This window comes from Oreochromis niloticus, unplaced genomic scaffold, assembly GCF_001858045.2.
Source record: "Oreochromis niloticus isolate F11D_XX unplaced genomic scaffold, O_niloticus_UMD_NMBU tig00007327_pilon, whole genome shotgun sequence".
Lineage (NCBI taxonomy): Eukaryota > Metazoa > Chordata > Actinopteri > Cichliformes > Cichlidae > Oreochromis > Oreochromis niloticus.
Window position 1 is genome coordinate 52,848 of NW_020328490.1, and position 27,516 is coordinate 80,363.

The following is a 27,516-nucleotide window of genomic DNA, read 5'->3' on the forward strand; positions in this document are numbered from 1 at the left end:
CATGTGCTGCACTTTTATCCCCAATAACACTGTTCCAGATGGCTCAGTAACTCGAGCCCTGGAGGGCCTTAAAACTCTGTCTAAAACCATGCATGAGCACTCAGGAATTGACAACCCGCTGGAGAACTGGATGGCATCTGTGTTTGGACAATGGAAAGGTTTGGCCATGTCTGCAATGTTTTCAATTGTCACATTTTTAGGGATACTGGTCACCTGTGGTTGTTGTCTCATTCCTTGTGCCAGAGGACTGTTGGTAAAGGTAATAACGAGGGCAATGGACCCCGGAGCGGTAGTTCCGGTGTTTCAGTGTCCATTGATAAACTCAGCAGCAACTGAGGGGGCTGAGGAGTGACACAACACGAGGTGTGGTGACAGTTCTTCAAAAAATGTCAAAAGGGGGAATGTGGAGATACAGAAATATTTTACTGCTACAATATAACTTGCATTATTAACATTGCATTAATAATATTCCTTATAGCATTGATATTGCATTAAAGATGTTTATGAAACTTACTGTTATTAACCTTTTACTTACAGGTGCAGCCATAGTCAGTTTATACACATTGCATGATTGTGCTCATTAACAGAGTTGATGCTCAGTCTCAGTTTATTGGAGGTTTTAAGCTTCGCTGAGCGTTATGTCTCAGTTGATATATTGTGCGTGACTTAGAGCATAGAAGGCCGCATGCACGCTTACAAACACATAGAATTCAGAAACCTGCCAGGCCAAAGGCCTGAAATTCATTTAGCTTCTCACTGCATTTTAGTCTACTTGGTAACAGATGACAGGAGATTAGTTAAGAAGAGCATCTGCCTCAGGGACCATGTAGGCTTGAAATTTGTTACCTTGTATGGAAGGTGTTGTAGAAAAAGGAACTTTTATGTCTGTTTTTAGCCGTTTAAGATGTACTATTTACTGTAATCGATGTATTTGATCTGTAATTGACGCACGAGGGTGCATAATCCCTGATGTTATAAAATCATCTTCAAGTGTATTCTTAGCAGGAGACGTTTTGCTGGTGAGATGTTGTATACTTCTCCTCCTGCGTGGCTTTAATAAAATTGTCTGATTGCAATCTCCTGGGCCTCTGTTGGTGTGTTCTGTTGCTCAACATTTTCGAAATCGGGACATGGGGATCTGCCAGGCCCGGGGGCCATCGCCAGCCCCCTTTAAGGCCTTCCCCAAACCGCACCTCAATTCATGTCAAAGCATTCACTTCTACCTACTAAATCGCTGTCAAACCTAAAATGAGGACGTGGGCCCAGCTACTGAATTCAGATTTGTGATGATTGTGTTCTTTTTGTGATTACAGTAGCTGCCCTCAGATTCAGACCTCAGCACCACCCAGTGAAAGCAGACAAATCATCCATCATGTTAACTGCAAAATTAACGGATGAAAACAGTATAAAGGTTAAAGTACCACATGTGCTGTCAGTGAAAGCTGCAGCTGTTTTACTGATAAAGAGTCAAAGATTGATAAAGACAAAGACTCAAAAGGATTCATCACTGCTGTTACTGTGTATATCAGCATTAACAGGACCTCAGTTTGGTGTTTCAGAGAACTGCTGATCTCAGACCTGCACAGCTTGTGTTTTAGACACTGAATTTACTCAGCTGCATGAAGAGCACATGAGATTTTCTCTGACACAATTAAATAAAACCTGATGAAGGTCAAAGGTCAGGTTTGAACTACAAACTTGTGATCTGGAATTCTTTCACTGTTTTTGCCAATAGTGTGTTATTTACCATAAAGTAATTCCGAGTCATTCATACCAGAGTAACCACAGAGGATCATATATTTAAATATATAACTGTCTACAGGACTGAATAGAATATCTTTATGTAAAAGCCCGGAGCCTGCTGCAGTGCTCAATATGTACAGTGAATAAGAAATTACAAGGAACGCTTACAACAACTATTTACATAAGTGCTTTTATCTCAATCAACATATCTTAATTACAAATGGCTCACACGTTACAAAAAAGACCACAGCTCAGGATTTTCACACAAATGCTCAGAAGTACAAACAGGTTGCTCTTTGTTGGATGTAGAGGAGACAAGGAGAGGTAGGTGGCTGTCCATTCAATCGTCCAATCTGGACATCAGGAGCCTGTTTGAATCAGACAATTACAAACACACTCAGATGTTCTGAGATGTGCACACTCAGGAACTTAGTGCTGCTTTACCCTCTCCACAGCAGCACTACTGATGGTTAGTCGTGTGTGCAGGGTGTGAGTTCTCCTGAAGTCTATGATGACCTCCTTACTCTTCTCAACATTCAGGGACAGGTTGTTGTTGCTGCACCACTTGGCAAGATGTTTTGTAATCTCCTCTCTGGGTGGTGAAAACATAGTCCAAAATGTTGTTTCCCCGTGTGGGAAATGTATGTGTGTGTGCAGTTTGGGAAGCACAGTCTTTGGGTCTGCATGATTGAAAACCCCCGCTAGCACGAGAGAAGCATCTAGGTGGGCCATCTGCTGCTCACTGACATGCTGATACAGTTCATTCAGTGCCTCACTCCTTTTGCTGTTATTGGAGCAGGGAAGGAAATGAAAAGCCACAAACAGTATGGCTGAGGGCAATATTTGGGTTTTTAAGAGCAACACCTCTGGTGTCCACCATTTGGTTCGGGGATTACCACCACGGCAGGCACCAACCACCTTGCGGCCAGAGGTGAAGGGAGCCACCAGGCTGAAGAAGGAGTCCTATCGGGCTTGGTTAGCCTGTGGGACTCCAGAGGCAGCTGACAGGTATCGACAGGCCAAGCGGAATGCGGCTCGGGCAGTGGCTGAAGCAAAAACTCGGGTGTGGGAGGAGTTCGGAGAGGCCATGGAAAAAGACTTTCGGACTGCCTCGAAGAGATTCTGGCAAACCGTCAGGCGTCTCAGGAGGGGAAAGCGGTGCTCTACCTGCACTGTGTATAGTGCTGGCGGTGCGCTGCTGACGTCGACTGAGAAAATTGTCAGACGGTGGAAGGAATACTTCGAGGACCTCCTTAATCCCACTGACACGTCTTCCGAGGAGGAAGCAGAGTCTGGGGATGAGGGGAATGACCCGCCAATTTCTGGGGTCGAGGTCACTGAGGCAGTTAAACAACTCCTCGGTGGCAGAGCCCCTGGTGTTGATGAGGTCCGCCCCGAGTTCCTGAAGGCTCTGGACGTTGTAGGGCTGTCCTGGTTGACACGCCTCTACAATGTTGCGTGGAGATCAGGGGCAGTACCCCTGGACTGGCAGACCGGGGTGGTGGTCCCCATCTTTAAGAAGGGAGGCCGGAGGGTGTGTTCCAACTACAGGGGGATCACACTCCTCAGCCTCCCTGGGAAAGTCTATGCCAGGGTGCTGGAAAGGAGAGTTCGTCCGTTAGTCGAACCTCGGATACAGGAGGAACAATGCGGTTTTCGTCCTGGTCGCGGAACACTGGACCAGCTCTTTATCCTCTCGAGGATACTTGAGGGTGCATGGGAGTTTGCCCAACCAGTCTACATGTGTTTTGTGGACTTGGAGAAGGCATTCGACCGTGTCCCTCGGGGTGTCCTGTGGGAGGTGTTGCGGGAGTATGGGGTGTCTGGCCCACTGCTACGGGCCATTCGATCCCTATACAACCGTTGTAAGAGTTTGGTTCGCATTGCCGGCAATAAGTCGGACTTGTTTCCGGTGGGTGATGGGCTCCGCCAGGGCTGCCCTTTATCACCGATTCTGTTCATAATTTTTATGGACAGGATTTCTAGGCGCAGCCAAGTGGCGGAGGGCTTCCACTTCGGTGGCCTCAGAATCTCATCTCTGCTTTTTGCGGATGATGTGGTTCTGATGGCTTCATCGGGTGGGGGCCTCCAGCTCGCACTGGAACGGTTCGCAGCCGAGTGTGAAGCAGCGGGAATGAGGATCAGCACCTCCAAATCTGAGGCCATGGTTCTCAGCCGGAAAAGGGTGGAGTGCCCACTCCGGGTCGGGGATGAGTTCCTGCCCCAAGTGGAGGAGTTCAAGTATCTCGGGGTCTTGTTCGCGAGTGATGGGAGAAGGGAGCCGGAGATCGACAGACGGATTGGTGCTGCGGCTGCAGTGATGCGGACGCTGCACCGGTCCGTCGTGGTGAAGAGGGAGCTGAGTGTAAAAGCGAAGCTCTCAATTTACCGGTCGATCTACGTCCCGACCCTCACCTATGGCCACGAGCTGTGGGTAGTGACCGAAAGAACGAGATCGCGGATACAAGCGGCAGAAATGAGCTTCCTCCGAAGGGTGGCTGGCCTCTCCCTTAGAGATAGGGTGAGAAGTTCGGCCATCCGGGAGGGGCTCAGAGTAGAGCCGCTGCTCCTCCACATCGAAAGGAGCCAGTTGAGGTGGTTCGGGCATCTGACAAGGATGCCCCCTGGGCGCCTCCTGGGTGAGGTGTTCCGGGCATGTCCCACCGGGAGGAGGCCCCGGGGCAGACCCAGGACGCGCTGGAGAGATTATATCTCTCGGCTGGCCTGGGAACGCCTTGGTGTTCCCCCGGATGAGCTGGAGGAGGTGGCTGGGGAGAGGGAGGTCTGGGCTTCTCTGCTTAGGCTGCTGCCCCCGCGACCCGACTTCGGATAAAGCGGATGAGGATGGATGGAAGAGCAACAGGTATTTATATGAGAGTATAGGCGTAAAAGCTGTTCTGATCCACACTCCAGTCCAGAAGGTGGCAGTAATGCACCTGAAGTTATTTGCCAACCGCCATAAAAAGATAGATGAAGAAGAACAAGGGCCAGCGCGGCCTTTAAATTCGGCTTCCAAAGGATGGAGGATAGAACATGGAGTCACAGGAGCAGCAGCAGCCACAGGAGCAGCAGCAGCCACAGGAGCAGCAGCAGCACAGAGCAGGAGCAGCAGCGCGCCGCCGCCGCCGCCGCAGCAGCAGCCGCAGCCGCAGCAGCCGCCGCCGCCGCCGGAGCAGCCGCAGGAGCAGCCGCAGGAGCCGCCGCAGGAGCCGCAGCCGGGGTAAGTCCATTCATGAAGGTTCCGTGATGAATAGACAAGATGGCGCCAGTGTGTGTGGCTCGCCGTCTGTCTCTTCCCCTGCTGTGTTTGTTTGTGTTGTTTTTTTATTGCTAGAGTCAACCCTCTTTTAATGTACAATCGCCAAACTCTGTTGGACCTCCGACTAGTTGCCAGTGATCTTACCAATACAACTTATACTGGACATAAGACGTTACCTCCATTCCTAGCTGGGATACCAGCTAACCTTTGTCGGACCCTGGCCCCAGCCTCACGGCGAAAGCGTTTCAGACGCCGGGGCAAACGTAGCGGTCTGCTCGTGAAACTTAAGGTGTACTTGGTGCGCTCTTCCCCGGCTCCTTGGAACAAACGTGGATCTGTGCCTCATCATGTCTTTTCTCCGCGCTCTCTGGAGCCCATCGATGCCTGGCTGGTGCCCGTTGATGTCCCAGCCGCGAAAGATTTTCCCTCATCTTCGTCGGCGCGGTGCGAACCTACAGAACCTGCGGCCGCTGTGTCGGGTCTCGCAGTCAGCCACGAACACGCTGACCTCCACCAGGTTTGGTTTGGTGAACACTAGATCGCTGAGTAATAAAACTTTTATTTCAAGGGATTTATTTATGACCCAAGGACTGGATTTCCTCTGTATAACTGAGACATGGTTGAGGGCCGGTGAGTCCAGCGTTTTCACAGATCTCTTACCTGATGACAGCTGCTCTTTAAACTCTCCTCGAATATCAGGCAGAGGAGGAGGATTGGCGGTTGTTTTTAAGAAGCAGTATAAATGTAAACCACTGCCCTTATCAACATTACGTAGTAGCTTTGAACTGAGTGTGTTTGAGCTGGGTCGCTCTCACACAGTGCTCTGTGCTGTGGTTTACAGACTCAAATACAATAAGGACTTCTTAAATGACTTTTCTGATCTGTTGGCTGAAATTATGCCAAAATACGATCATGTCCTTATTATTGGGGACTTCAATACTCACGTGTGCTGCCCTGACCAGCCAATGGCAAAGGACTTTTTAAATCTTATTGACTCTTTTGATCTTGTGCAACCTGTGTCTGTGCCTACACAAAAATATGGGCACACGTTGGATCTTGTTTTAACTCAGTTTACCTGTCTCTAACTTAGAGCTATGGTCGGATCATAAGCCTGTCTTGTTTGAGGTTTCCCTTCCTTGTACCAATGTTAATCTTCCTCCTGTTGTTGCTCGGTGCTGTCGTATTTTTAATCCTTCCTCTGCAGGTCAGTTCTCTATTGTTTTTAATCAGAATTGCTGCCTTCCTGATTCCATATGTAATGATACAGAAGAGCTGAGTACATGGTTTTACTCTGTCTGCCAAACTGTTTTAGATTCGCTGGCCCCCTTTAAGCTTAGGCAAGTTAAAGCCAAATCTGAACCCTGGCAGAATGAAGACACCAGTGCTGCCAGAAGAAAGTGTAGGAGAGCTGAACGTAAATAGAAGAAGGATCAACTGCAGGTGGCATACCAAATATTACAAAATTACTGGAATTCCTACCAGAAGACTGTAAAAGATGCTAAGAGGAAACATTTTGCTGCTATTATTCAGGCAAATTGTCGTAAGCCTCATGTCTTATTTAAGACTATTGACGTTATCCTTCATGTTCCACAGACTGTTGGTGTTGAGTCCTCTCAGGAAACTTGTGAAAACTTCCTACACTTCTTTATTGATAAAGTGCTATCTGTGAAAGCGCAGATTTCCCAGTCCGTTCTCGACCCTTCTACCCCTGTCCCTAGCTCTGCTGTCTTTGACAGGTTTGAGCCAGTTTCTTTGCACTGCCTGCAGGAGTTGGTTGCTCACCTGAAGCCCTCAGGTTCCCCTTATGATGCTCTCCCGCCTCGATTTTTTTTTTCTTTTTTTTTCTTTTTTTTTTCAAAGAGGTTTTTCTCACTATAGCATCAGTTGTACAATCCATTGTAAGTAGTAGTCTGTCCTCTGGTGTTGTACCTGTCAATCATAAACATGCAGTGATTCAGCCTCTACTCAAGAAACCTGCTCTTGATCCTGATATTATTGCAAATTACAGACCTATTTCCAAACTGCCTGTTATCTCAAAGATTCTTGAAAAGGTAGTTTACAAGCAATTAATGTCCTTTTTAGAAGAACACGGTATTTTAGAAGTTTTCCAATCTGGTTTTAAAGCTTTACATAGTACCGAATCTGCCCTTTTAAGAGTTTTTAATGATGTGTTTTTAGCAACTGACTCAGGTGACTGCGTTTTTATTGTGCTGTTAGATTTAACTGCTGCTTTTGATACAGTGGATCATCTTTTTAAGTGGGAAATAAATCTGGGAGTCATCGGCATAAAAGTGGAAAGAAATCCCATGCTTCCTGAAAATAGACCCAAGGGGTAGGAGATACCGAAAACTAAGTATAAATTTAAAGGTGATCGTGCTTTTGCTGTAGCTGCTCCAAGTTGTGGAATGCACGTTAGGCAGGCCTCTTCTCTTACTGAGTTTAAAAGTCTTAAAACGTATTTATTCGCTGAAGCCTTTGGCACTGATTAAAGGGGTTGACTCAATTTGTTTTAACACGTTTTAATTTATTGTAGTTATTTTTATTTTATCTTATTTTTAACTTTCTTTACTTATGCTATTAGCATGTACAGCACTTTGTGAACTCTGGTTTTATTTTAAAGTGCTTTATAAATAAAGATGGTATGCATTTGGGGCTTGTCTATTTACTGAATGCACCCCTTTGTTATACATTACTGTGTGTATGTTAGGATTATTGCTTTGTTGCAACAGAAAGTGGACATATTTCACTTTCTGTTCGGTCACTTTTTGGCTTCTTGAGATTACTGAAAGCACGGGCCTACTTTATCCAAGGATACAGTGCCATATGGCTGCCAGTGAAAACTTGTTAAGGCCCCAGGGGCTTTGAGCTTCCTGCTCTAAAATAAAATACAAAATCACAACAAAGTAAAAATGTAAGATGCAATGGACAGGGCAGTGCAAAAAAGTTTCTTAAGTCTTCTAACAGCTTGTTAAAGTATGCTTAGACAGTTTTTTGAACTTTGCCCGCAGGCTAAAGAAGAAGCGCAAAACGCGCCGGGGTCGGAGGGCGAAGCTGAGAAGAGCTGCCGTTTCAGTAAGTAACATCCCGTATGATATGAAATAATAAATGGCAGGCCCTCAAAGCCTGATTCCCAGACCCGAAAGGGAAAGCTCAGGTATCAGGCTTGGGGACTGACTCATGTCATGTCATTTTTGAGCTGATAAAACAGGATGCAGGGTCATTTTGTTTGACCACTGCAGCTTTGGGGGGTTGTACAGTGTTGTTTGAGACCATGCTGGAGTCACTTGGAACAAAGGTTGTGGACAAGGTAAAGTTGGGCAAAAATTTAATAAATGCACCCTCCTCAGGGTGCATTTATTCACAGCTGGCAGAAGGCCAGAACTGTTTGTTTATGGACTTATGTTTATGATGTGTCGACCTCTGGATCGACCTCCTGATATGTTGCTTTTCGATTAGTTTTATTCTGGTTTTTGTTTCATCCAGGTCTCCTTGGTTATGTGTCATGTGTTTCCTGTCTGTGTTGTGTTCATGTTGTCAAGCTTGTTATGCCTACATCTCTCCATGTTTCTTGTTTTATTTTGAAAGTGTAGTTTCCATGTTCAATGTGTTTTGTTTGACTTCCCCTGTGGCGTCATGTTGATGTGCGTCAGCTGTGTCTCCCCAGATGAGAGGGAGAAAAGGCCAAAACCAGCTTTTTTGTTTTAAACTGTACCAGATTGTGCAGAATGAGTGTCACTGGCTGCCCACTTGTTTCTGCTCTAATCCCCCGTTGTTGTTCTCTCAGCTTCTGTCCCCTTGGTGTGCCTTTGGAATCTGATTTGTAGTTGGTGAGGTGAGGTGACATGCTCCGTATGATGTATGGGGCGATCGTGGCTCAAGAGTTGGCAGTTCGTCTTGTAACCGGAAAGTTGCGGGTTCGAGCCCCGGCTCCGACAGTCTCAGTCGTTGTGTCCTTGGGCAAGACACTTCACCTATCTACCACCTACTGGTGATGGCCAGAGGGGCCGATGGCGCGATATGGCAGCCTCGCTTCTGTTAGTCTGCCCCAGGGCAGATGTGGCTACAACTGTGTGTGTGTGTGTGTGTGTGTGTGTGTGTGTGAATGAATAGTGGAATTCTAAAGCACTTTGAGGGTCTCGAAAAGCGCTATATAAATGCAATTTATTATTATTATTATTATTATTATTATTGTCAATAATAAACTGCAAAAACCCACCTCCTTAATACTAGATAAATATGCTTATTTTTGGTGATGATTTGCTTAAAACAAGTGAAATTATCTGCCAGTGGGGTAAGTGGTGTTTTCTTTTTTTTTTCTTTTTTTTTTTCTCTTCTTTCTTACTAAGATTTCTTGAAATAATTTTAGCTTTATTTAAATCTTCTTAAGTCTTTTACACTTATTCCAGGCAACAAATCAGAACAATTGAAACTTAAAATAAAATTTAACCACTTATTCTAGGGAACAAATAAGATGGTTAAATCTTAAAATAATCCTTACACACTTATTCCAGGCAACCAATCACGGCAATTGAAACCTAAAATAAGCTTTAACCACTTGTTCTAAGCAAAATGTTGAAGAAATTAAATCTGAAAATAGGCATAAAACACTTATTCTAAGGAACAAATCAAGGCAAATAATCTAAAAACTAGTACATTAAATCATTTTAAAGAAACACTGCAAAAATTACCCATCTTAAAATAAGTTCAAAAATATTAGATTGTAGTCTAAATCTTCTTAAATTTAGTGAAATAATCTGTCAGTGCAGTAAGAGAATTACACTTGGTAAGAATTCTCAAAATAAGAAAATATATCTAGGCTTTAGACAAGTAAGAGATATCTTAAAACAAGTTGTGAATTAGCTATTCCAAGAACTCTGTTAAGTCAAACCCAAAATAAGTCTGTAAGTGCTTTAATTAAGTTTTCATTTTTTTTGTTACTTTGAGAGAAAAGCTCTTAAAACAAGACCCACTAAACAAGCGAATTCTTCTTTTTAATCTTAAAACAGGACAAAGCCTGTATACCAAATGAAAGCAGGCAAAGTATACTGTGTGCATGACCTTTATTGGAAACAAACTCTCCAAACAGTAACAAATATTTCAGTCAATCATAGTATACAAAAATTTAAAGACACATTGTAAGTGTAACATTGTTATTTTGTGTTCCTTTTAGAACTGTTAAACCAGTTAACTACTCAACATATAAAATGAGCATTTGAAATTTTAAACAGAATTTGCAGAACAGATGTGTTTAAAGAAAAAAAGTACTTTTATTAATGTAATACAGAACAAAGAATTAAAAAAATAAATAAATAAATTCAAGTATCAATTTCAACTTCAAAGCTATCAGGGTAGTTCAAATACTTAACCACAAGTAGACTTTACTTTATTGATCCCTTTGGGGTGCACCCCTGGGGTGATATATGAATGATGACAACCATAGATCAGATGCGCTACAGACCATATTAATGTTATTTTTCTTTAGATTGACAAATACTGTATAGAAAATCCCAAATATTCATGTTTGAAAAATGTAATAAATTCTGCCTCATCACTGTTAGGATTATGTCTTTACACACTTCAGGAAATGACAAAGGTACTGCACCTGTGATAGTTAAATATGTAATTATTTCCATTTTGTTTTTAATTTCTTTATGATTTTCTTATTTTTTTTTAATGAAATTTTTGATCTATCAGTGTTTGTGCCATTTCAGATTTCTGCACACTTTTCCAAATATAAACTACATTGTTGCAGGACTTGCATGGATAAAAAGGCCATATGCCAAATAAACTGTTAAAGTGAATGCTTTAGGGACATTATTTGATAACAAATATGAAGAAACCAGACCTGAAGGACATGAATCAGTGCTTCACTGACATGTCCCATCTTCTTGGGTGGTGCAGCTTGTGATGGGAAGAGAGTTGGTAGTGCCCTGAACAGGGCTATGTTTAAACAGAACAGGAAAGAAAGAACTAAATCAACTTTCAGTTCAATATTCAATATTATTGCCATAATTGTAATCTTTCACTTACAACTGTTGTCACCAGAACTGCTCCTGGGTGGCAAAAGCATGTTTGATCCACCACTTGAATCTGCATCATAATCTTCTCCCTGGTCACATGGTGAGATATCCATGAGACACCTTTTCTTTAGTTTCATCCTAAATAAGAAAACAAAAATAGTTATATTACAGGAGTCCTAAACAAAATGTGTTGTGCTAGGAGTTTTTCAATCAAAAGCGGCAAAACTTGCCTCTTTGTGAACTTGAGCCCACAACTGTTTCCTCCTCATAAAATTTTCAGACCCTGGAAGTAGGTCCCTTAAATCGTCCCTACTGAGGGTGTGGAGCAAGACCTCATCTATGTTGGCAGCTGTAAATAAGTCAGTAAAAGTTGTACATCTCTTTTAAATGTATACATTTCACTGTTCTTCCATGGTTAAGTCTTATAAAATTGCTCACATAAAATTTATGACAAGGCTATTCCAAACTAGTTTTCAAACTAAAACTAATAGTGCCCAACTGCTTGTCAAGTCATTCAACAAATGATCAAAGCTCAGATTAGGCCACTTCATCCATAAGAAAAAATATTACCTCGGTTCAGCAAGGTTAAAGTGACCTGATTTATATTAATAGTTTACAACATAAATAATTGGAAGTAAGTTCACATCTCCAACTTACAATAGTTTATATGATTAATCATGATCTGTCGGAAATGAAGCTTAAAGTAAATCTATAGGTAAAGATGTCATTCATAAATGTGCATTATTTCATTACCCAAACTGGACTTGCAAATAAAATTTGAATAAACTCCATCCATCCATCCATCCATTCGCTTCCGCTTATCCTTTCCAGGGTCGCGGGGGGCGCTGGAGCCTATCCCAGCTGTCATAGGGCGAGAGGCGGGGTACACCCTGGACAGGTCGTCAGTCTGTCGCAGGGCCAACACACAGGGACAGACAACCATTCACGCTCACATTCACACCTAGTGACAATTTGGAGGGAACCCACGCAAACACGGGGAGAACATGCAAACTCCACACAGAAAGACCCCGGCCTGATGGTGGAATTGAACTCAGGACCTTCTTGCTGTGCGGCAACAGTGCTAACCACCATGCCACCGTGCCGCCCCTTGAATAAACTCATGTTGGTTAAATGTAATTTTGAAAGTTAACTCTTGATGACTTAAGTAAATCCTCATTTAAGTTAAATATAGATCTGTCCAACCCCACTGCAGCTTTTTATTGTCCGTGGGTGGGACATGCAAAACTGACTTTTGCAAAGGCGGATATCAACTGTAGTTCTTTTGTTGTATAGCTATGTTAAGTATATGAAACTAAATTTACCCAACTAGCACCATTAATAATTTTAAACTCTCACTGCATGCTAACAATTCAGCATTCTGAATGAACTAAGCTAGCTAGCTGGCTGGCAGTTTTGGCTAACTACCCATTGGTAGTAAACTGATAATACTGCCTTGGTAAAACTTAATATTTGACCACGACTGATGTTACTACAGTAAGTCAAAGCTAAAAGAACCTTAAATGTTTGCAAGCAAAAGTTAATTAGCTTAACAGAATCCAGTCCGAACGTGCTCCCTCATGTCCTTCGCTCTGATTCAAACAGTGAGATAATGGACAGAGCCACTTGAGGGCAGCCAGGGGGGAGGTAGTGTTACACATTTTCGTCTGTGTAAAGCTTGTAAAACGTGATCATAACATGCATAATGAACCGGCATTAGTAAAACTAATTTTAACAAATAACCCATCAATTACTATGACTGTTGTAGTCATTTTTACAATTACATTACTACTAGAGATGGACCGATCCGATATTAGGTATCGGTATCGGTCCGATACTGACGTAAATTGCTGGATCGGATATCGGTGAGAAATAAAAAAATGTAATCCGATCCATTAAATATCAAAAAAGCACCTCACAAAACTTGCGACATGGCGTAACTCGGCTCATAACCGTAGCACGTCGGAGCAGTGCGCTCACGTGATAGAGCGGCTGTGTATATTTGTAGCCTCGCTAGCAATCCAGCATTTCATCTCGAGGAAGTTATCCCAGAGAGAAGTAAAGCAAGTGTGTAAGTTCATCTCTGAATGTTTGTAAAGCGTACCTACGTTAAGCTTAACAACCGATATATGGAGCAACGGCCTCTCTCTCTCCCTCTCCTGCCGCTACTTCAGTCGTGAAACTGCTTAATGATCAGCTGATCGGCTTTTCTGTCGCGAGTCCGTCTCTCTTCTTTGTTTTTGGCCCACTTTGCACCAGAAAGAGGAAACCAGCGGCTGAACAACAGCAGCACGTTTAAGCTTGATAAGCTGTCGTTAGAATTTATTTAATATTACTTTCTACACCAGGATCCTTTTCTACGTAGCTGACGGCTGGTAACTGTGCAGGGGCGGATCTAGCAAAGTGTAGCCAGGGGGGCCGATAGGGCATGAACAGGGAAAAGGGGGCACAAAGACATACTTTTCTTTCTTATTCTCATTTAAAATGTCTAGCTTTTAATAAATAATTATCTGAATCTTACACCCAAAGTTTTAATCTGATGTAAAATGTATAGAAGTCCATTACTGTATATAGTAACTGTTAAGTCTAATATACCCTAGTAAGCTATAGTACTTTTTCCTTTGGGAAGGTACCGTCTGTGCAGTCTGCAATTCTGTAGAAGAAAGATGTTGAATCTATTTAATTATTCTTGAAAAATAATTTAATTCTGTGCATTTTTTTTTTTTTTTTTTTTTTTTTTCCACACTGCATCAAATTAAAGTTGATTACGTTGATTAAGCATCATGAGGTGGAGGGTGGGGGGTGGGTCCCTATTTTTTTTTTTTTTTTTGCTGGGAGTTTGCAACCCTATTAGTTAGGTTGCTTAATATTTCTGCTAAGTACTCTTTAAAATACCAGAATAGGGAGGATGGAGTAGGTTTAAGTTTATTAGATTGATCAGTATTGCTGAACTATGAAATATTTTGGGTGCAGTGTATTTTTTACATACAGGTATAACAGAATAGCTTTAGTGTTGTTGTTTATTTAAACTTGAGTATGAACTTATACAAAATGCAGCAAGATATTAAAAAAACGGTTTTATTGATTAAAAAACACACTATATCGGATTAATATCAGTATCGGCAGATATCCAAATTTATGATATCGGTATCGGACATAAAAAAGTGGTATCGTGCCATCTCTAATTACTACACAAGTTAAATGCAGACTTGGTATAAACCACCCCTTCAAACTTGGTATTGACCTCTACTACTCTGCCCGCCAAGAACTTCTTTCAGGTCTTTTCCCCAAACAAGATGGCGTGTTGGAGGTGTGGGATTTGTTTTGTTTTTCTTGCCTTAACATTAAAGTCTCTTTTGAGCCATATTAATACAATTCATAGCAGTAGTCCAGACTTTCGTGTGATATGTGGGATTGATGGTTGTACCGAGGAATACAGGAACCTAACCTAGTGCTAATACATTATTTAACTTTTTAATATGAACTAGACTATGGAACACCAAAGTGTTAAAATGTGTCATTTAATTTTTATTTTACATTGTGTATTTTTATAATATTTTATTAAATATTTATTTCACTACGATTCTTTTTTTGTAATAATAGAAACATTTTGAGACACTTTAATTTTAAGCAGCAGCCAATGAGCGTTCAGGTCCCACCCACTGACCCTGATTGCCTGAATAAGAAATTCAGTTGTTAAATGACTTTCTGAAATAAATACACCATTATGAAACAAAAACAGACTTTGGGGAAAAAGAGATTTTGGAATATAAACTGAATTTAATAAAATGTCTCAAAAATGTTCTATAATTCATAAAAAAAAAAATAATAATTCTAGTTTAGCTTCAAGTGACAACAGATTAAAACAATCCTCTGGACAAATGCTTATATTGATCAAGATTTTGTGGCTTATTTTACATGGTAACAAATACATCTGTGACAGGTCTCAGATATAAATATACCTTCCAATGATTGACTTTCTTATTTCAAGGAAAAAGGTGAATGTTTCTTATTTTAAGATAATTTTGTTTTACACTCTATCTAAAAGCTATATTTGCTTGAAATAAATGTAAAATGGTTCATTTTAGATTTACAGACTAAATAAGGAAAAAAAGTAATATATACTTGAAACAAGTCTAATCATCTCACACGAGACTGGAAACTAGCTTGTAATGTTCAAAACAAGATGGACAAGATAATCTGGCTAAATGTAAGGCAATAAATCTTGTTAAGCTACAAGAAATTTGCTTATTATTATTATTATTATTATCATTAGTCTGCAAGAGGTTGTAATGAGGCTGGTAGATGGTTGTCACTAGATTATCTGCCTTTAGGATGGTGGGGGGGGGGGCGGGGAGGCAATGGTGGACCCCTGAAAGTAAGAGGTAGGTCACAGTCAAGTGTGCTGTTATAATGACTTATTTCAAGATATCTGTGTACGTTATTTCCTTAATGATTTCAAAGCAATGTTTAATGGACAGCTGCTGTTCCACAGAACAATGCTATGCAGAAGAACGCTATGTTGCTTAGCCTTTACTCTACATTAGAGCTGTATGATATGATGATGAGTATGCTTAGAATGACTTCTTTGTTTTTACAGGCTGCCGCCGTCGGGCCCTCTGCCGGCCCCTGAAGCTGGAGCCGCCGCCGTCGGGCCCTCTGCCGGCCCCTGAAGCTGGAGCCGCCTCTGCCGGCCCTCTGCCGGGCCCCCTGAAGCTGGAGCCGCCGCCGCCGGGCCCTCTGCCGGGCCCCCTGAAGCTGGAGCCGCCGGGCCCTCTGCCGGGCCCCCTGAAGCTGGAGCCGCCGGGCCCTCTGCCGGGCCCCCTGAAGCTGGAGCCGCCGCCGCCGGGCCCCGTAAGTATACTGTTCTAGAATAAAAGCATACATTGAAGGTTTGCAGAGTTTAAAATAATGTCTGTTATTGTCCTGGAGGTACCAACTGCACATTCTTAAAACTAAACAAAATAATTGATGCATTTTTTATTATTATCTTTTTTTTTTTTAAATAATCCAATGAGTAAAACACAGCAGTGGAATGAAAGGCTCATTGGCAACATGGGTGGCCAGATTGGAGAAAGGGGCAGTAAAACTTTCAGTCGACCTACATTTGGTGTTTCCAGACTTTTCAACAACAATGTGACACTGTAGCTGCTGTTTTGTGCTCCATCACAAAGAGTATTCAAAGAGAAACCCTGTTCAATGGAGGTTATTTTATAGGATGTTTGCTGGTGATGCTTACTTACTCATGCAATGTTTGTATTTTTTTTCTTTCCTGTTCTCCTGTCTTCTGTTTGCTCACTTTTATAGGATCCAGCAAAAGAATGGCGGACATGTTACAAGAAATTGCCAATAACCTGTCAGAATTGGCAGACCTAATAAAAAAAAATAAAAGTGAATGAAAAATAAAACTGTGCTGGTCTGTGAGTGTGATTAATATGAATCTCCTACCCAAATTGCCACAATGAGTATTGAAATGAAATTAAACCAGAAAAAGTTGCATTTCCTCTGTCACTTAGCTAAATTAGTTCTTGTCTCAACAAGAGATGTGGTGAGAGAAAAACATGCAGTGTGCCTTGGCTGCAGCAGCTGGACCCACCACAACAACTTGAAAATGTCAACGGTGCAGCAGGAAAGGGATCTCATGCAGCGGAGACGGAGGGCCCTAAACCCTAGGCTGGATTCACTACATGGGGGAAATTCCCAGACAGCTTCAGCTGACAGAGCTGTGACGACACGCCCACCAAGCCCGGATGAAAAGTGAGGCCGAGCAACAGAATGCTGACCTTGATAACTCTGCATTAACAGTGCAGGGCAGTGACGGACCAACGCAGAGCAGAGAAAAGGGCGTGCTAGAGACAGAAGGAGCAACTGAGGTCAAAAGGCACCTCAGAACAGACAAACACAGAAGAAGATCTAGGTTTCACCTGCGGCGAGCATGGGTACTGGAGAAAGGACTGCACCAACTGGGGTCAGAACCAGGACGGACTGAACTTTGAACAGCAGCAGCAATGGACGCAAACAGACTGAAGAGGAGGGCAGGACCCCTATCAGCAATATCTGGTATGGATATGTGTGACTGGACTGTGATGGACTGGCGATGTGGACTAAAGTTTAGACTGACTTGATACTGACACAAAGACTGCACCAACTTTAGAATTAGTAAATGTTGAGCAACAATTTACCCAGCTGGTAAGAAAAGCTTGGATGCTTTGTTTTGTTTTTGCAGGAGCAGGAGGACAAGAGAGACCAGAGGGGGAGACGGTAGCTTCCCAAGAGAGGTGGAGCTGCAGACTGAACCCTTTAGATGCTAATTTAGAGTTACTGATGTTTGCTTTAAGAAAACTGTGTTTAATTGGCTGTGTTTTGATGAGAGTATCATCTCATATTGTCGGGAATGCCAAATGCAAGAGTGGAGAAAACTTTTGATATCACTCATGACTGGAATATGTTATTAACCATAGCACACTACTGTTAAAAAAACAAAACAAAAAAATCAATTAAATTTTATAGAGGAAAATAGCCAAAACCAAAACAATATTTATGAATAACATAGGGGAATGGTAGATTTGTCACATTCAAAATACAGTTATGTAATAACAAACACTGGGCCACGTGATTTAGGTTCTCCCTTAAAGTAGACAATTATTAAAAGTAGACTACAACCGACAGGGGCATGTGCTAGGATGTGGTACTGCAAAGAAGAAGAGAAAAGTAAAGAAAGCAAACCTATTTTGTTTAGCTCTGATAAATTCAAATTAAAATGTACCATTACACTCAGAGGATCAACATGAAATAAAAATATTTGATTTGATATACCTTTATTAGTCCCACAGGGGGAAATTTCATGTTAAGGCTGCCGACCTATCTTACCCTCCGACCATACATGCATTACACAAAAACATCACATGGGGAAGAAAGGTCAGAGGTATAACAATGGAAAAAGCACCACGTGAGGAAAGATAAGGAGAAAAAAATACTCCCCCCAGACTGAGCTCCAACAGGGAGATCAGTTTGAGAACAGAAAAAAACACCTCTGCACATAGCACATGAAAAAACTCTAATACACCAAAGAAACACATGACAAGCAACAGGGGTGGGTAAAGGGTGAGAGACAGCCAATGTTGACAGTACATGCAACTCAGGTCAGAATAAAACGCTCAGACAGGTTTAACGTGTACACGGTCGAGACTCAGGGAGACTCGCCTCGTGCAATAAAAAGAGTCTTTATTCAGAGAGCACATACAGGAAGAGAGAAAATAGAACTGCAGGCTTCCTGTGTAACTTCCCCATTTAGAAGTCTGCACAGAGTTGCAGAGTTTAAGCTGAATACTAAAAAGAGCAAACACATTTAGATAATGAAATGTACTTTTAAGCATAACATAATAAAAGTCCCAAAATCCTAAAGAATCTCTTAACATTCCCTCCTGTTGTACATATGTATATGTACATAGCAACCACTATCAGTGTATCAGCCTACGGCCACTTGTAAACATGTTATATCCAAGCGTCTATCTCATTATCACCTTCTTCATTCTGTGACAGGGTGAGGCAAGCATGAATTGAAGCAGAATAACAGTATTATAACACCAACAAAAACAAGTCCTTTAATCAGCAGGGACTTCCAAGAGCCGCTTAAAAGCCACGTAAGCCAGTCTTCTGTGTTTGCGGCATAGTCTCGTTGTTGTGTATCCCGAAGTTGTCTGAGTGTTTTCAGAGCATCAGTCATGTTCGGTGAGTGCACATTATCTGGAATGTATGTGCAACATGTGTTGTTAAAGAGAATTCTCCTTTCTCGGCGAGAATTATGTCCAATGCTACCCTGTGTTGCATTACTGCAATGCACAGAGCATCAATCTCCTGATCCCATTCGTCGTTGAATCTACATGAAGCATTCAGAACCTTTTGTCTTTCAGTCCAAAGTTTAAATTCCTCTGGGACATCGGAACCCCATATGGAATCATGCTGCTTGAGGTCCGGGGTGCTTCGTCCTTTCCTTGTTGTTGACGTTGAAGTTGACGTGGCGTCCATGGTTATCTTGAAAGTGTGGTCAGATATGAAAATGGGAGCGCACTGACCTGTCCGATTCCCAGGAAGGATATCCCAGGCAATCCCTTGCACCCAGAAGGTGCCATTTGAGATGTTGCTGCTCTTCACGGGCCCTCCAGGAGCGTGTGTCTGTACTGCTTTGCAGTTGGTGGTGGTGTTTCCCATTGGCGTGGATCCGTTCTCTTGGCGGTAGCATAGGCTGTGGCTCTAATTCCCATTGTTTTCAAGAAAGACTGGGAATGATTTAGCCTTACTTCTGTGCTTCACTTTCAGGTCAACCCAGAACCATTCGTCACATGTGCCGTTTCGTAGTCCTATCTGGAGAGGTTCCTCATGGTTGACCACGATTCCACGGCTGGCGTAGCTTGCGGCACACTTTGCTTGAATCATGTCCATTCCCTTCGCATACAAGGTGGCGTACTGTGTCGCTGGGGGCATATAGGAGCAAACATAGCAGTCTTTTCTGGGTGTGCTATCATGTGTATATATCGATACCATGCGTTGTTCATCTTCTTTCTTTCAGGTGAGTGTTAAGAAACTCACCAGGAGTGCAACATTAGCCACTAGGAGGACGAGTGTCTTCATGATGACCAGACACACCTGTGACCTCTGATGAGTAGACTACTGGCAAGAAGAAGGCGGGGTGTACCCGATCAGCCCTCCCTCCACCAATAGATCACCATACAGGAGTTAGGGGTGTCGGCGTCTAAACGTTTAGGTTGTCACTCACTTTTTTGCAGTGGCTTTGATGGATCCAGGACGGTCTTTCTGCTATTTTGCAGGCAGTAGGTGTGGTGAGTAGCACTTGATAAGGACCTTCCCGCCTTGGTGAACTCCAATTTTGCCTTTGGAGTACTTTGATCAGGATCCAATCACCTGGTTTCAACCTGCAAGATACTGGAGAGTTGTTTAGAACAACCTCTTTATTTCCAAGTAATTTAGTCATCCATTCGGCTAGTGTAGTTTTTCTTATTGACTTATCTATAGGCTCACTTGTGATTGGTAGTGGAAATAGTCTACCGTGAATGATTCCAAAAGGTGTGAGTTTCTGAGAACTTTGTGTCAGTCTCATCCACTTTTTTACCAGGCCTATACACTCAGGCCATGGTCTCCCTGTTTCTTCCATGCATTTTCTCAGTCTCTGTTTTATTTCCTAGTGCTTCAGAGACCTTACTGATTACTTCATTAACAATATGTGTCCCATTGTCTGATCTTATCAGAGTGGGGATGCCATATATTGAAATAAAATGGTTGCACAAACATTTTGCTACTGAGATGGCGTCTGCCTTTTTACTGGATAGATTTCTGGCCATTTTGAGATCACGTCTATGATCACTAGAGCGTATTCTGAGCCTTGGCTTTCATTTAGCTCAATAAAAGTCATGTGGATTGTATGAAAAGGATGAGGTGGTGTGCATTATGCGCATTATGTGCATTATGTTTTTGGCAAATCATGCATGTTCCGACAAATTTCCGAAATTTTATCTACCACTCCTACCCCCCCTCCTGTTGACAATAATGCTGCTGATATGTGTAGGGACTTTGGTAGTATTGGTTTGCTATTACAAGTCATCAAACCACTTTCTGGCTGTGCTCCACCTTTTAACCATTTCCTTTGTTCTGTAGTTGGTGCAGCTTTCTGTTCGTTTATAAGCACATCAAGTGGTATTTGCATTGAGGAGTCAGACATTAATGTGTCTACAGTTTGTTGTGCTGCTGCAAATTTGTGATCACAAGTATGATCACAAATTTATTTTCCAAACTCACTAAGCAAACAAACAAAAATAAAACAAATTGCCTATGGCCTAAGGCTTTGCGTTCATATTAATTGAGTGTAAGCTGCTTTCTTCATTGCAAGTGTTTATTGCCATAAGGTTTAATTCATGCGTCATATCACTGAGTTCTAAGTTCAAATTATCTCTTCTGACCCTTTCCAAAAATAATTTCACATATAACAATTTGAGTATGTGTTGTCTATTCATTCTATTCATAGAGTCTATTCATAGAGTTCTGTTTCTCTCTGTGAGCTGTCTTGACACACCGCAGGCACACATATATATTTATATACATATTTCCTGTTTCTGCAGACTAATCGAACTCTTTTGTTTCTCTTTGTATTCATAGTCTATAAACCCTCTTTAATTCTGCTAAATCTTGATCTAAAACCAACACCTTTATGTCACGCTCACACTCCTGAATAGAGCCCTTTCAGACATCAGGTATCATCACACACACACTCAAACTTCCACTTGTTCACTCACTCTACTATGAACCTTTGTAGTGTTATTCACTCAAAACCTACTACTCACAGCATTTACAGTTAGAATCACTCAAAATATGCTTTCATACGAGTATTTCAGACATGCTTTTCAAGATATATAGAGGTCACTCACTGTACATCCACAGTAATGAATTCAAACTCTATTTATACAATTGTAGTGAGCAAAACCAGCATCTCCATGCGCGTCACCGCTCCTCATTAGCTTGGTAGTGTCCACATATTTAATTCAGCTTCTCATTAGTTGTTAGTATAGGTTTGCTCTTCATCCTAACGAAGTCTCATCTAAGATGACAGGTTTACAAGCAGGTCAAGTGTCTCTATGCACCTGATTAGTGTAGTTATTTCCTTATTTTCTTCATCTCATATATCATTGTACTGAGTTTGAGCAAACCTTAAGCTTGAATCAGACTACTTTTAACAATCATCCACCTCACATCATAACTGACTGAGGTGCCCCTTCTTATTAATAGTATGTCATTATTAATGTTATCATTGTATTGTTATTCCTTTTTTATAACAGCAATAGTATCTTACAATACACTACTTTACTACTAATATACAATAGTATATTAGTTTATATTTTATTATGTATCCATCACGGGTCTGTGTGAATCTGCAGCTTCACACCTTCCCAAGCTGGAGACATTTTCCTTGGCTGAACAATGACACAGCCTTAATATGCCTTATGCATCTCTCTTTTTTATTTGATATATTTTGTGTGAATTATCTGGTTTCATGCATTCTATTCATTCTAGGCACGGTCGTCATGCCAACTATGTTTCATTGTTAATACCAGTTTACAGGTTGTTAACCTTCCTATTATCTCCTATTATCATGCATATCGCAGATAAGCTCTACTTGAATTTAACCTTAATTTAACCTTTTGTTTATTCCACTTCATTCCACTTTCCATGCTTTAAAATATTACAACTCTTGTGTACTCTTTGTTTTCTTTTTAGCTTCCTTTTCAGTATTTATTTCTGCTTGGAGGGTTTCTTATAGTTTAGTCAATGCATTTTCCCTCCCACGTGGGACATTTAGGTTTTCTTTGGATTTCTCCATCTATATGCACTAATTTGTCCGGCTCCTGGACATTTCTTTTCTAACCACTGCTCATCAGCAGTGAGTTACCCATTTTAATCCTCTTAATTTTAACACTTTACAACTACACAACTGCGGCACCTTCTCTGGCACGAGAATCGAGAGAGGTAGTTGACACGGCCTTCTACTTTCAAGCTATTCTTGAAAGCGGTGTCATCTTTACGTGATGAAACATGACCTGTTTCTCTCTTTTCACCAGTACTTGGGTGGCCAACAGCAAACAAAATAGTGGAATAGTTCAGCCTCCTTATTGTGCTGTAAAATCAACTTATTCCACCAACAAAAATAAAACAACAACAATACCTTTTCAACGCGTACTACGTCTTACGGACCAGGTTTATCTAAAATAGCTTCCAGCCCCTTTTTCAGGCGAGCGTTTACTTTTAGGAATGCTACCAACCCCTCTGGGCGAGCCGAGCCTAGACGTTTTACGCGAGGTGTCTGAGTGTTAATATTCACCTGGTTGCTGATTCACTGCCGGTCTCTCAGGTCTACCTCATCGACCCCCACCGCCGTGGACCACTTATAAGAACGCTGGCCAGAACCCGAATGTCACGTCTCTGGACTTTATATCCTCTACCTAGAGAGGAGCTGTCGACAGACTTCAGCGCGGGCTTCTCACGACGTCAGGGCTCGATGAGGTTTTCCTGTGGGATCTCACAAAAATGCTTTGTCCCATCCGGCTCGAAGGACCAAGAAATGTCAGGAGTTTTCCTGTTATGCAACTCAGGTCAGAATAAAACGCTCAGACAGGTTTAACGTGTACACGGTCGAGACTCAGGGAGACTCGCCTAGTGCAATAGAAAGAAAGAGTCTTTATTCAGAGAGCACATGCAGGCTTCCTGTGTAACTTCCCCATTTAGGAGTCTGCACAGAGTTGCAGAGTTTAAGCTGAATACTAAAAAGAGCAAACGCATCTAGATAATGAAACTTACTTTTAAGCATAACATAATAAAAGTCCCAAAATCCTAAAGAATCTCTTAACAGTCTAGCTTTTATTAAATAATTATCTGAATCTTGCAAACAAAGTTTTTATCTGACGTAAAATGTATAGAAATCATACATATACCAAAAAGACAGTGTACATCACTGTCACAACAACGTTTGTTTTCATTCAAAGGCTTTATGGCTTTAATACCTGGTGGGCCGGTCTCTGGTCAAAATGCCCAATTTTTTGTCCCAGTCCAGCCCTGCAGGTTAATACTGGCAGTGTCACCATCAGTGTTGGTCAAGTTACTTGAAAAAAGTAATCAGTTACTAATTACTGATTACCTCCCCCAAAAAGTAATCCCGTTACTTTACTGATTACTTATTTTCAAAAGTAATTAATTACTTAGTTAGTTAGTTACTTTTTAAAAACACAATTTACAACCTGAATAGGTGATAAAGCGATAGATCTTTCAGCCCAATTCTACTTTTTCTGCATAATCCATCATACAAAATGTAATCAAATGGAAATGTCTCTTTTTAAAACGTTAAATCTTTTAACTTTATGCATCAAGCAAAAACTTAATTATATGCAACATTCTCTGACTGGAAGAAATTTGTTTAACATTTAAAAAAGGTTTTCTGCACATTCCAGCACATAAAATAAAATATTTTTTTGTGTTTACACTCACTCTTTCAAATAGATGCAAGTAAAACACAGCAGAAAATAAATAAAATCAAAGACTCAGCGGCCCTGTTGCTCTATTTTCACCTGTAAAGCAGGACTGGGGTAGGCGGTTTACCCTGGTGCAGGTGTGCCGCGGCGGTCAGTGGAAGAATCCGCAAGTTTTTCTGTGAATTTCCCATTACAGTCGTAGTACACTCGCTGCTTGCTTGGAAGTTTAGGGGTTTTTTTCGCTGTAAAAAGAAGTTTTCTTCCCACGCACAACGGACACTAATGTTTTTGTCACTTTTTATGGAATCAAACTCAAAATAAGGTCAGTACTTCCACGCTTTAAACGCTGCATGCTCATACTCTCTCCCGCACTCCATATATTATCCATTGTTGATCTGTGAACAGCTGTTGTCACTAACGTCTGTTGGGATTTAGAGATTCTTTTATTGCTGCCATATACTCTGCCTTATGATAAATGCATTAATAACATGTTCTACAGTATTATTTTATCAGTAATATTGTTTACAGGGTTCATATTGCATTGAATATGTTTGTCATCACATTCATTCTATTTACAGGTTGAGTTCATTTTATACACAATGCATAACTGTGCTTGTTTAGAGTTGATGTTCTATCCAAGAGGGTTTTAAGCTTCACTGGTGAGAGTGTCCAGGTGATACATGTTGAGGGAAGATGAGAACATAGCAGGTTAATTGCATGCATGCTTACAATACACATAAATCTAGTAGCAGGCCTGAGCGAAGGCCCAAGTGTCTTCTGCTTCTTATTTGAGACCTGCGCCAATTCAGTCTACTTAGTGATTGAGGACGAGGGTCCATTATTAGCCCTTAGAGGCCCTGAAGCTTGAAGTTATTACCTTTAAAAGGAAGGTGTTATCAAAAAGAGAAGTTATATGTCTGTTCATAGTTATTAGAGATGTACAAGATGTACCCTTGTCTGTAAACAATGACTGGACATAATGTATTTTTGACCTGTATTGACGTGTATGTGGGGGTGTGATCCTCTATGCTATAAAACCAGAACTCAGTGTATTTCTGTCAGAGCAAAACAGGCCATATGCTGATGGTTGTTCTCCGCTGTCAATAAACTCATCGTTTGATTGCACTTTTCTGGGCCTCCGTCGTTTGTTGTCTGGTCTACAGTTGACCGATCTCGCTTCACGTCGCACTCGCTTACGTCACTGTCATGAGACATTCTCGCAAAAAATCACGGTTTTAGTAATGCAGTAACGCAGCGTTCCTACGGGAAAGTAACGGTAATCTAATTAGCGTTTTTGCAATGGTAATCCCTTACATTACTCGTTACTTGAAAAAAGTAATCAGATTATAGTAACGCGTTACAAGTAACGCGTTACTGCCCATCTCTGGTCACCATGCTAGCTGACTGTATTTCATCATCAGCCAGTGTTGTTCTTTATACATCAATATTACCAAAGTTTACCATAAGGCAGCATAGAAAGTATTTACTTGCTTTTAGGTTTTATTCAAATGTTAGTCTTTTCAGTTGTTTCCCCACTTTTTTTCCTGTTTCAAAATCAAACACCAGTTTGTGAGAAGATTATCTGCCTATTAAAAAAGAAGATAAAGTTTTGCATTGGCTAATTTGCCAATTGTATGTTAAAAATGTTCGTATTTTAATATTCAAAAATGTTTTTGCCCAAAACATATGTGCACTATATGTCAGTAAAAATACTATGCAAATATTGCTGTCCTTGAATGCTGAATAAACACTGACAAAGCACTGATTGTATCTCTTGTACTTTATCAACGCAGTATCTAAAAACTTTGCACCGTAGTGGTTAAAACCTCATTCTAATAAGAGTTAAAAGCGCATTTGGTTATTAGGTTTATAGGGTTATTGAATTATGGTTAACGGTTGGTAGAATTTTTTTTTTTTTAACATTATCTGCCAATTACATCTGCCAATTACATCTGCCACCCTTCTCCAAATCTGTGCCCCTACCTGCCCCCCCAACAAAAATTTTCTAGACACGCCACTGTTGTGGAAACACAGACCCAACATTTATTTGGTCTTTCGGAGCCGGAGCCTAACACATCACATTCACCGAGGAGAGGGAGAGGACGCCACCGCAGTCTGCTAGCAGCCATCGTCTGGGACGATTGACGAAAGCCCTGGTACTTTGCTTTGTCACCAGGCCGGACAGTTTGCACCTGAACTCCCCTCATGGTTGGATGGCGATTGACGGGATCCAGAGACGCTTCCCATGAATGGGAACAACACGAACAGTGAGTACAGAAGGCCTAATTCTGTGACCTGTTGCGTACACGTAGCCTGGGTTTTGGTGTAAGTCGCGTTGCCTGTCGCAAACTTAAAAGAAGTCTGCCTTGAAAGAGGATGAAATACACTGCAGAGTTTTTAATGGGCAGCATGTGGTGTGTGGATCGTTGACGAATGAAGTGAAATTGTGCTCTAAGCAGAAGTGAGTGTGAGTGTGTCTGACATCACGGTGTGTGTGTGTGAAAAGATATCCAGCTGGGGCAGACGTGATTCTGCAGGTCACCTGCCCAGTGGACAAAAAGAAATAAAATAGTTGTGTGGATGAATGATAACATGAAGACTGTTTGGTGTTTCTCAGCCTGAAACAGCTGTAATGCTACCTTCTGTTTGGAGGAAAGGACAGTTTAAAAATGTGTTGTTGATGTGTGTTGTTTTAAGCAGTGATGAGAATAATGAAAATGTGATGAGAGAGGAACACAAAAACATACAGAAAATGCATTAACTATACTAACCCTACATGCAAATACACAATGATACTCATGAAGACCAGACAGCATCTTAAACATGAGATTCTGTTTGGCATCTTGTCCAAGTCACTAGTAGGATGAAAGTGATACATAGACTAGTGGACTGAATAGGAGGACAGATGGTTGCATCATAGAGGAGAAAACAGAATGCTGATGAGGGGTCTTAAATGAGTGAGCGGATAGTGAGTTTCTGGTGTGTGAAGAAGTTTTACCATGGCACACATTTAGTTACATGAGAAGAAACTTATTATGTGATGAGATAACAGGGTTATGCTGTATGTTGTGTGTGGCTGATTGGATGAATGTTTGAGATTAAACTGGCTGTTCATTTGTCTTTTGTTACTAAGTTGAGCCTGCCAATTGGGTTGGTACGATTTATCCCCTGGCATGAAGGACACGTGTCATGACTTAAACAAGGCCTTTCCTTTGCTTTCCTTTATTTTCTTTCTTTTCTCTTTATTTTGTTACTTTCATGGTGCACTGAAGGTTTTGTTTGATGATCTCTGTTTGAGCAGATCTGCACGATTAGAACAGAAGCGCTATACGACTCGTCGTCGAGAAAACTGTTGCAAAGTGAGCTTCTCCAAAATTAAAATGGGCTCAGGAGGAAGCCACTTATTGGGACATTTAGAAAATGAGTTCCTGTCCAAAAGGATTCAGTGAGGTAATCTGACCTAAAG

General features: G+C 41.6%; 1 protein-coding gene and 1 long non-coding RNA gene across 2 annotated transcripts; one reads left to right on the forward strand and one right to left on the reverse strand.

Annotated features, from left to right (window-relative positions):
* Positions 1-4,970: 4,970 nt before the first annotated feature.
* On the forward strand, positions 4,971-16,443 carry LOC109200363 (skin secretory protein xP2-like). Its single transcript, XM_019355909.1, has 4 exons — positions 4,971-5,519; positions 8,011-8,074; positions 15,620-15,873; positions 16,327-16,443. Exons 1-4 carry the CDS (start codon positions 5,094-5,096, stop codon positions 16,393-16,395), a joined length of 813 nt encoding a protein of 270 aa, XP_019211454.1. The 5' UTR covers positions 4,971-5,093; the 3' UTR covers positions 16,396-16,443.
* Positions 10,046-11,239, reverse strand: LOC109200364 (uncharacterized). The gene is made up of 2 exons (XR_002060530.2): positions 11,033-11,239; positions 10,046-10,942 (listed from the first exon to the last, which is right to left on the reverse strand). It is a non-coding gene; the product is annotated as an uncharacterized LOC109200364 (long non-coding RNA).
* Positions 16,444-27,516: the final 11,073 nt, after the last annotated feature.